Source organism: Salmo salar, unplaced genomic scaffold (genome assembly GCF_965601325.2).
Source record: "Salmo salar unplaced genomic scaffold, fSalSal1 ptg000578l, whole genome shotgun sequence".
NCBI classification, from domain to species: Eukaryota; Metazoa; Chordata; class Actinopteri; order Salmoniformes; family Salmonidae; genus Salmo; species Salmo salar.
In genome coordinates, this window is record NW_027675424.1 from 2,017,818 (window position 1) to 2,029,445 (window position 11,628).

Here is an 11,628-nt window from a genome sequence, read left to right on the forward strand (position 1 = left end):
TGAGAAATTGAAGTAATAGGATTTTTAAGGTTTTGAAAATCGCGCCACGGGCTTCAAGTGGCTGTTACGTAGGTGGGACGAATTCGTCCCGCCTAGCCCATAGAGGTTAAGTTTGCAGTCGACACAACAGTGGTAGGCCTGATCACCGACAACGACGAGACAGCCTATAGGGAGGAGGTCAGAGACCTAGCCAGGTGGTGCCAGAATAACAACCTATCCCTCAACGTAACCAAGACTAAGGAGATGATTGTGGACCACAGGAAAAGGAGGACCGAGCACGCCCCCATTCTCATCAACGGGGCTGTAGTGGAGCAGGTTGAGAGCTTCAAGTTCCTTGGTGTCCACATCAATAACAAACTAGAATGATCCAAACACACCATGACAGTCGTGAAGAGGGCACGACAAAGCCTATTCCCCCTCAGGAAACTAAAAAGATTTGATATGGGTCCTGAGATTCTCAAAAGGTTCTACAGCTGCAACATCGAAAGCATCCTGACTGGTTGCATCACTGCCTGGTATGGCAACTACTCGGCCTCTGACCGCAAGGCACTACAGAGGGTAGTGCATACGGCCCAGTACATCACTGGGGCTAAGCTGCCTGCCATCCAGGACCTCTACACCAGGCAATGTCAGAGGAAGGGCCTAAAAATTGTCAAAGACCCCAGCCACCCCAGTCATAGACTGTTCTCTCTACTACCGCATGGCAAGCGGTACCGGAGTGCCAAGTCTAGGACAAAAAGGCTTCTCAACAGTTTTTACCCCCAAGCCATAAGACTCCTGAACAGGTAATCAAATGGCTACCCGGACTATCTGCATTGTGTCCCACCCACCACCCGCCAACCCCTCTTTTACGCTACTGCTACTCTCTGTTCATCATATATGCATAGTCACTTTAACCATATCTACATGTACATACTACCTCAATCAGCCTGACTAACCGGTGTCTGTATGTAGCCTCGCTACTTTTATAGCCTCGCTACTGTATATAGCCTGTCTTTTTACTGTTGTTTTATTTCTTTACTTACCTGTTGCTCACCTAATACCTTTTATGCACTATTGGTTAGAGCCTGTAAGTAAGCATTTCACTGTAAGGTCTACACCTGCTGTATTCAGCGCACGTGACAAATCAACTTTGGTGAAAATCTCCTAGAGATGAACGTACTTTGGTGCAAAAAGTGCAAATCAATCCCAGAACAACAGCAAAGGACCTTGTGAAGATGTTGGAGGAAACAGGTACAAAAGTATCTATATCCACAGTAAAACGAGTCCTATATCAACATAAGGCCACTCAGAAAGGAAGAAGCCACTGCTCCAAAACCACCATAAAAAAAGCCAGACTACAGTTTGCAACTGCACATGGGGACAAAGATCATACTTTTTGGAGAAATGTCCTCTGATCTGATGAAACAAAAATAGAACTGTTGGCCATAATGACCATCGTTCTGTTTGGAGGAAAAAGGGGGAGGCTTGCAAGCCGAAGAACACCATCCCAACCGTGAAGCACGGGGGTGGCAGCATCATGTTGTGGGGGTGCTTTGCTGCAGGAGGGACTGGTGCACTTCACAAAATAGATGGCATCATGAGGTAGGAAAATTATGTGGACATATTGAAGCAACATCTCAAGACATCAGTCAGGAAGTTAAAGCTTGGTCTCAAATGGGTCTTCCAAATGGACAATGACCCCAAACATACTTCCAATGTTGTGGCAAAATGGCTTAAGGACAACAAAGTTAATGTATTGGAGTGGCGATCACAAAGCCCTGACCTCAATCCGATAGAAAATCTGTGGGCAGAACTGAAAAAGCGTGTGTGTGCAAGGAGGCCTACAAATCTGACTCAGTTACACCAGCTCTGCCAGGAGGAATGGGCCAAAATTCACCCAACATATTGTGGGAAGCTTGAGGAAGGCTACCCAAAACCTTTGACCCAAGTTAAACAATTTAAAGGCAATGCTACCAAATACTAATTGAGTGTATGCAAACTTCTGACCCACTGGGAATGCGATGAAAGAAATAAAAGCTGAAATAAATTATTCTCCCTACTATCTTTCTGACATTTCACATTCTTAAAATAAAGTGGTGATCCTAACTGACCTAAGACAGGGAACTTTTACTAGAATTAAATGTCAGGAATTGTGAAAAACTGAGTTTAAATGTATTTGGGTAAGGTGTATGTAAACCTCCGACTTCAACGGTATATCTCCCTGACTAACTTCAAGCATCAGCTATCTGAGCAGCTTACCGATCATTGCAGCTGTACATAGCCCATCCAACTACCTACAAATCAAATCAAATCAAATGTATTTATATAGCCCTTCGTACATCAGCTGAAATCTCAAAGTGCTGTACAGAAACCCAGCCTAAAACCCCAAACAGCAAGCAATGCATGTGAAAGAAGCACGGTGGCTAGGAAAAACTCCCTAGGAAAAACTCCCTAGAAAGGCCAAAAACCTAGGAAGAAACCTAGAGAGGAACCAGGATATGAGGGGTGGCCAGTCCTCTTCTGGCTGTGCCGGGTGGATATTATAACAGAACATGGTCAAGATGTTAAAATGTTCATAAATGACCAGCATGGTCAGATAATAATAATCATTGTAGTTGTCGAGGGTGCAACAAGCACGTCCGGTGAACAGGTCAGGGTTCCGTAGCCGCAGGCAGAACAGTTGAAACTGGAGCAGCAGCATGGCCAGGTGGACTGGGGACAGCAAGGAGTCATCATGCCAGGTAGTCCTGAGGCATGGTCCTAGGGCTCAGGTCCTCCGAGAGAAAGAAAGAAAGAAAGAGAGAAAGAGAGAATTAGAGAGAGCATATTTACATTCACACAGGACACCGGATAAGACAAGAGAATACTCCAGATGTAACAGACTGACCCTAGCCCCCCGACACATAAACTACTGCAGCATAAATACTGGAGGCTGAGACAGGAGGGATCAGAAGACACTGTGGCCCCATCCGATGATACCCCCGGACAGGGCCAAACAGGCAGGATATAACCCCACCCACTTTGCCAAAGCACAGCCCCCACACCACTAGAGGGATGTCTACAACCACCAACTCACCGTCCGAAGACAAGGCCGAGTATAGCCCACAAAGATCTCCGCCATGGCACAACCCAAGGGGGGGGGCGCCAACCCATCCCCATATTGTTTTATTTACTTTTTTTGTTCTTTTGCACACCAGTATTTCTACTTGCACATCATCATCTGCACATCTATCACTCCAGTGTTAATAACACTGGATTTTTTTATTGTGTTATTGACTGTACTTCTGTTTATTCCATGTGTAACTCTGTGTTGTTGTTTGTGTCGAACTGCTTTGCTTTATCTTGGCCAGGTCGCAGTTGTAAATGAGAACTTGTTCTCAACTAGCCTACCTGGTTAAATAAAGGACTTGTTCTCAACTGGCCCACCTGGTTAAATAAAGGACTTGTTCTCAACTGGCCCACATGGTTAAATAAAGGACTTGTTCTCAACTGGCCCACCTGGTTAAATAAAGGACTTGTTCTCAACTGGCCACCTGGTTAAATAAAGGTGAAATAAATGTTTTTGTTTATAAAAAAAAAATGTCTGACATCAATGTGTGAGCAACTACAATAATTGAATATGGTCAATTTCAAACATTTGTATATAACATAAACATACTGTTGACATGTAGGCTATGGTGTAATGGAATGGTTTGCCTTGTGTGGTAGGTTTTGTGGGTTTTGACACTCTTATGTAGGTGTTATAACCAGCCATAAAATAACTCAATATATGTCACAACAGGTCCAAATATGTGTCATAACAGTGTTATGACCATATTATAACAGGCTATGACAAGTTATGTCAGCTGTTATGACATATTATGACATGGTTATGACTGTGTCATAATGTTTTATGACGCTGGATGTCAAGTACAGTGTTACCAAAGTGAGTCGTAAACAGCAAATGTGAGTCAACAACAAACAACAACAACTATGACGGTATCACATTTTTTAAATAACACACTCTGATGCGGCATTTATATGCACCTCATTTACTTTCAATAAACCAAATTGACGCACAAATTATAGATGTGCTGTATCCTGTTCTGATTTCATAATTCATACCCTATGAAATGATTTATCCCTCAGATGGTCTTCTCTGATACTAGTTGGCTGTGGCTGAGCTCCAGATGGGGTCAGGGTTAGGGTTTGGACACGATTCCAATAATGGGTTGGCATGAACAGAGATTTTGCAATCTCTCCGATTTTCGGGAATCAGAACTGAAGCTGTGTCCAGCAAAATTCCCAGCGGTGGGCAGACAGGGGGTGAGTTCTCTCCTCAGCAGATATAAGGCCTTGGTCCTATAACTTCTCACGGAGTACATCGTCTTTACAGAGGAGACACAGCTCAACATACAAACTGATAAACAGATATTTCCATCAAAATGTGGTATGTTATACTTTTCATATTCTTTCTTCAACAAAACCCTAGTCGCCTGGCAATTGTTGTCATTGCAGTACCAATCCAAATGAATCTCTGAAATGTCTTTGGACAATGGATCTTTGTAAAATGGCAGGGAAACACAGCTACTTAAATCTTTCAAAAAACATTCAAATTGCTCTAGCTAGAGACCTTTTCTAAATATAGGTTAACAAGCAAGCCCAGAGACTTCCTAAGTAAAGGAACCGTTAGTTGTGGTACTAGTGAGTGTTTGGGCGCTGTCTGTCAGTTGGCTCTGTGTGTGTGTACTGTACTTATGTGTTCCTTCTGTCCGCAGGTCATCCCTGGTAGTGCTCCTCGCGGCCTCCTGTGTCTGTCTGGAACAGGACAAAATCAAAATCAAAATCAAAATCAAAACCAAATCAATTGATGAGATGTCAGACAATTCAGGTAGCTATCTGTCTAACTGACACATAACCAACTCCCTGCCTTATGCCAATACGGGCTTACTTTTTCTGATTTAGATTGAAATGTCAACAAAGTGAGAGGGATGAAACGTTTTCAAACAAAAACATGTACATTTTAAAGATCATTGACAACCTTTCTTGTCCCATGTCTATGTTAAGGTGGGTGTTAGTGACACCATTGATGCAGAATATCGCCCAAAAATATTGGACTTACACATTACACGTGTGTTTTCACACGTGCAATTTGTCTATTTCCGAAACATATTATATTTGCTGGCCCGTTGTGACTGGTTCGTGTAAGGATATCACTCACATTTCAATTACACTGTCACTCTCATCGGATGTTCTGAAGCCAATCTTCACTATGGATCCCCTTACGCAACTCTGAGCTGAGCAGACACAAGCTGTTCCTATTCAGCCTGTTGGAGAATACAGTAGCTGTGGCCAAAATGAGGATGTCACTATCACTTTCAAGTGAGAACCTTGTTAAGTCTCACGGCTCACAGCTATTATCCCGATTATCTTAAAAATCGATTCAGCAGCGACACACATGAGATGACAGGGATCAAAGAGAAGGCAAGCAGGGAGGAAAGGAAGGAGAGATCCTCAGTCTCAGCTTCCTCCAAGCTGGATGGTAAAATATGTCATTAGGAAAATCTACAGAGCATGAAAGCCTTGAAAAGTAAAATTCCTCAAAATCCACCTCTCATCAAACGTTTCAGGAAAATGTTTGAGAAGAGAAATGACACTAATTCCATCCTCATCTAGGTTTCTGCGTATTGTGACCTCCAAGGTAATTCTGTGAAAGCTAGCCTTGTCTGGCTCAAGTCATGACAACACTTATTTTTTTTAGATAATAGTAGATGATTAATGAATTTACTGAACTTTTGTCAGGTCAAAGCTAAAAGGTTCCAGAAAGCTACTACCAAATGTTATGTGTATTCAAGTGAATAGTGTTGATTTTAGCAAACTCAAACTCAAACTAAAACAAAGGCTGGAATTGTATTGAGGCACATTTCATTTTTCTGCAATAATCTTTTATAGTTGTGTTTGAGTTGCACAGCAGTAAGTGCTAGGTGGTGCTGAGTTGGGGATGTTTTAACCATATAGAGATTGTATAGAAATAATGTTGTTGTGTTTCTTGCCCAGACCTGCGCTTCAGGCGTATGGTTGGGGGCACCCTGGCCCCTCATGTCCCCTGGCAGGCCATGGTCTATCTGAGTAAAAACGTCATGAACGGGGGCTTCGCTGGGGGAGCTCTAATCTCTGACCGCTGGGTCCTGACCGCTGGCAGGAACTTGTTTGTCAGGAAGAGTAGGCAGGACACCCAGGGGAAAGAACCAATCATCCCCAAGGTGTACCTAGGCATCACGCGATACTCCCAAGCCAATGACTCCAAAGAAGTTGCTGTAGAAAAGGTGAGCTAGTATACCCATTACCATCTCTTTCAAACAATATACAGACAATTCAGTATTTACAGCAAGCAGAACTGCACTGGGCTCTCTCACCTACATCATCATTTTCAGTCTTATAGGTAGTTAGAGCACAAATACAGTAGATCGTCAAAAAAAAGGTCCTATGAATTATTCCCTTCCCCTTCTAGGTGGTTCTGCACCCAGGCTTCCAGAGCGTGTCAGACTGGGACAACGACCTGGCTCTGATTCAGCTGAAGGAGCCATTCACCTTGAGCGAGGCTGTGATGCCCATCCCTCTGCCTGAGAGGGGTGAGGACCTGGCTGAGGCAGCCCAGGAGAAAGGCATCATCACAGGCTGGGGTTGGGGGGTCCACTTCACCCCCGCTGAGTCACTGAAACACCTGGTATTGCCTGTGGCATCGCATAGCTTCTGTAAGGCAGAGTACAACCGTGGTGGCAGCACTCCAACCATAGACGACAACATGTTCTGTACTGGAGCCAGCAAGTACCAGGAGAATGTGTGCTTTGGGGATGCAGGCGGTGCCCTGGCAGTCCAGGACCCCAAAGACGGCAGAGTGTATGCTGCAGGGATCCTGTCCTTCGATAAGGCCTGTGCCGTGAGGAAATACGCTGTCTACATGAAGCTCTCTGCCTACATGCCTTGGATCAACAGTGTCCTCAGGGGTGACAGTGAGAAATCAGCCAGTCTCCGCTCCAGTGTAATGTCTGAGATGTTTTCGAGGCAGTTGTAGCCTCCACTCAGCACAGTTTCAGATATGAGAGCCGGGGCTCATAATCTCCATTATGCCTTTGCTAACAAAGTAATTTTCTGACTTGATCTTGTAAAACTCTCTCAAGTTTCGACTTTCATTGAGTGTGTGCCCCCGCCTGATTGAGTGTGTCTTCCGATGTTGATTTCAAAGGATTTTCAATAAATTAATCTCTCCTAAGAAGTTTGGTTTCCGATGTTTCACCTTATAACTTTTATTCACATTTTCTTCAACTCCTTTTAGAATGCTGGGAAACATGTTTTAGATCATCTCTACAAGCTGGAACCTTAGAGCATGTTAGAGCCATTAAAACAAGTAGCCTACAGCTAGGACATGAGACGATTTTGAAGTTCATTTAAGTAATGGAATTATTAAGGAAAATTGTTATCTGGCCAAGGAGGATATTGTGTTGAGACCAGCAAGGGTTTTTTAGTAGATTTGTCATGAAAATCATTCAAGAAGGAAATAACTTGTTCTAAAATAGAGCTACATAAACGAGGGTCTAGAATCCCTCCCAGCAGGGGAATGGAGGTCATGTCACTCCTGGTTAGTGACTAATTTAAATACAGAAGACAAAAGGCTTGTCATCACAGCTCAACACTAGTTAATAGCTCTCTTGCTTTGGAGCAGCCTGCTGTACCACAATTTGTTCAGTTTCAACAAGAGATATCTCAGAAATGGTGCCGAAGAGTATGGCTGATGTTTTACATGCCCGTAATCAATTGTGCTATTTTGTTCATTTTTTTGTGTTGTTTGTAACTTATTTTTTAACTTATTTTGTACATAATGTTGCTGCTACCGTCTCTTACGACCGAAAATAACTTCTGGACATCAGAACTGGGATTACTCACCACGGACTGGTAGAAGCTTTTTCCTTTAATCTCTATGTACTAGGGGCTATGTGGGACGCATGCGTCCCACCCCTGGTACACCCTATCAACAACAGGTGAAATATCAAGAGCGCCAAATTTGAAAACAATTAAATGTCATAATTCAAATTTCTCAAAAATACAACTATCTTACACCCTTTGAAAGATAAACATCTCCTTAATCTAACCACGTTGTCCGATTTCAAAAAGGCTTTACGGCGAAAGCATAAAGTTAGATTATGTTAGGAGAGTACATTGACAATAGCTGTGTGTAATGTTTTGTCAATTCAAAGACAGGCATCACCAAAAGCAGAAAACCAGCTAAAATTATGCACTAACCTTTTACAATCTCCATCAGATGACACTCCTAGGACATTATGTTAGACAATACATGCATTTTTAGTTCTATCAAGTTCATATTTATATCCAAAAACAGCGTTTTACTATGGCATTGATGTTGAGGAAATCGTTTCCCTCCAATAACCGCCAGTCAAATCAGCACGACAAATTAAATAATTACTATTCGAAAACATTGGTAAAATATTATATTGTCATTCAAAGAATTATAGATTTACATCTCTTGAACGCAACCGGATTGCCAGATTTAAAAATAACCTTACTGGGAAATCACACTTTGCAATAATCTGAGCACTGCGCCCATAAAAATACGCTTTGCGATACAGACTAACCGCCATGTTGGAGAGATCTAAAATCGAAAATACTATGTAAATAATCCATTACCTTTGATTCTCTTCATCAGATGTCACTTCCAGGAATCCCAGGTCCATAACAAATGTAGTTTTGTTTGAAAAAGCTCATAATTTATGTCCAAAAAGCTCCGTGTTGTTAGCACATGATCTAAGCCAGCCGGACTTCTCTTCATGAAAGAAGGGAGAAAAAATATTTACATTCGTTCAAACATGTCGAACGTTGTATAGCATAAATCATTAGTGCCTTTTTTAACCAGAACATGAATAATATTCAAGGCGGACGATTGCATTCTCTTTTAAAACGTATTGGAACGAGAGTACCCAACATGAACTCGCGCGCCAGAGTCTAATCGGCCATCACCGTTCCAAGGCTCTTGTTCGGTCAGATCTCACAGTATAAGACTAAAAACACTTTGTAAAGACTGGTGACATCTAGTGGAAGCCATAGGAAGTGCTCAACGATTAATAAGCCCCTGTGTGTTTCAATGGCATAGGCTTAAAGGTAATTCAACACATCAGGTATCCACTTCCTGTCAGAATTTGTCTCAGGGTTTTGACTGCCATATGAGTTCTGTTATACTTACAGACACCATTCAAACAGTTTTAGAAAATTCAGAGTGTTTTCTATCCAAACCTGAACAATAATATGCATATTCTAGCTTCTGAGTTGGTGTAGGAGGCAGTTAAAAATGGGCACATATTTCTTTTCAAAATTCTCAATACTGCCCCCTATCCCCAAGAGGTTTTAACACAGCTGTGAGTAGTTATTTTTTTCATTTTTTCATTTTTGACAAAATGAGCAGTCCTGGAAGTGACAGATTTTGACTCATATTGAGTGATAAGACTGAGCTATTTAAAAACACTTTTTCAACATTTCAAGATAGCAGTTAGTTCAGTTTGATCTTATTAAAGACAGCTGTATATTCTTTTTTTGGACCCAAAAATATTCTATGTTTGAAGGCTGTCAACTTCTTGTCAGGAGGAGAATCACTTAGCCTTTCAACTAATTTTCAAATGATAGCATGCCTATTTAAAAACACTTTTTCAACATTTCAGCCAACATGTTATTTTTACTCAGCGTAGGCCTCGGACTGAAGGTCTGTCTGCACTGAGGACAGCTATAGACCCCTTTCAGAACATCCTGATCCCAGCAGCCCTCAATACAGCTCCTACAGTAACTGTGTCCACAGGGGATTGTGACTGGTTCCTTCAGTAGATCCAGACAGACAGAACAACAGAACTGGTCCTGGTCCAGCAGAACTCCCTGTTGAGCCATTTGGACGGTTGTTCACTCTCACATAGACAGACGACACAGAGACTCAGATCAGTTTCGTTTCCTCAGAAGAGAGTTTGTGAAGGGGGATGGACTTCCTGGTTCTGCCAGAGGGGTGGGGTTAGAGGGAGGGAGGAAGAGAGAGGAACTGCATGCAACAGCAAGAGGGAGACAAATAGTCTTGTTCCTTGGTTAGAGCCCTTAACATGGAATAAATGAAATAATGAATCTTAAAATGTGAGTTATTAGAATATAAATGGTAACAGTTTCTATGAAGTACATATTATAATTATTTTAATGACCTTTATAATGCCTTATAATACACTTATGTGTTCTAATAAGCAATAAGGCCTGAGGAGGTGTGGTATATGTAAGGATTGCGGACCTGGTGGCAGTGAAGTCAGACGCAGGAGAGCAGAGATAGGTAATAGCCGGAGCAGTTTAATACAAAACGAACCTACATGGGTACAAAACCCGATGCGCACCAGTAACAGAGTACAAGCACTTACAAACAAACAATTCCACACAAGGACATGGGGGGAACAGAGGGTTAAATACACAACAATTCATGATGGAAATGGAAACCAGATGTGTAAGAAAACAAGACAAAACAAATGGAAAATGAAAAAGTGGATCGACAATGACTAGAAGACCGGTGACGCCGACCGCCGAACAAGGAGAGGAAATGACTTCGGTGGAAGTCGTGACAGTATATGGCTAATATACAGTACCACGGCTAAGTGCTGTTTTTAGGCACGACGCAAAGCGGATTGAGAATTATGTAACACTTTCAAAAATACAATCAAATAAAAATGTTATTGGTCACATACACATATTTAGCAGATGTTATTGTGGGTGTAGTGAAATGCTTGTGTTCCTGGTTCCAACAGTGCAGTAGTATCTAACAATACACCCTAATGTAAATGTCACAGGTGTCGTAGGGTTTAGACCAAGACGCAGCGGGAAAATGTACACTCATCTTCTTTTATTAAAGGACAAAGAACAGGCCAGTAAGGCACAAAGCTATACACAGCAACAATCTGCCACAAAATCCCATGACAAACAAACTCCTAATTATAGGAACTTCAATCAGAGGCAACGATAACCAGCTGCCTCCAATTGAAGGTCCAACCCCAATAAACTAAACATAGAACTACAATAGACAAGACAGAACATAGAAATACACTAACATTGAACATAGACTAACAAACCCCGGACCACATAAACCAAACACCCCTCTACCTAAATACATAGCCCGAACCACATAAACCAAACACCCCTCTACCTAAATACATAGCCCGAACCACCTAAGCCAAACACCCCTCTACCTAAATACATAGCCCGAACCACATAAACCAAACACCCCTCTACCTAAATACATAGCCCGAACCACATAAACCAAACACCCCTCTACCTAAATACATAGCCCGAACCACATAAACCAAACACCCCTCTACCTAAATTCATAGCCCGAACCACATAAACCAAACACCCCTCTACCTAAATACATAGCCCGAACCACATAAACCAAACGCCCCTCTACCAAAATACATAGCCCGAACCACATAAACCAAACGCCCCTCTACCAAAATACATAGCCCGAACCACATAAACCAAACGCCCCTCTACCTAAATACATAGCCCGAACCACATAAACCAAACGCCCCTCTACCTAAATACATAGCCCGGACCACATAAACCAAACGCCCCTCTACCTAAATA

At 42.3% G+C, this 11,628-nt stretch overlaps 1 protein-coding gene across 1 annotated transcript; it reads left to right on the top strand.

Annotated features, from left to right (window-relative positions):
- The first annotated feature begins 4,255 nt into the window (after positions 1 to 4,255).
- LOC145876354 (haptoglobin-like) lies at positions 4,256 to 7,237 on the top strand. Its single transcript, XM_082972146.1, has 4 exons — positions 4,256 to 4,411; positions 4,740 to 4,852; positions 6,019 to 6,287; positions 6,473 to 7,237. Exons 1-4 carry the CDS (start codon positions 4,407 to 4,409, stop codon positions 7,034 to 7,036), a joined length of 951 nt encoding a protein of 316 aa, XP_082828272.1. The 5' UTR covers positions 4,256 to 4,406; the 3' UTR covers positions 7,037 to 7,237.
- Positions 7,238 to 11,628: the final 4,391 nt, after the last annotated feature.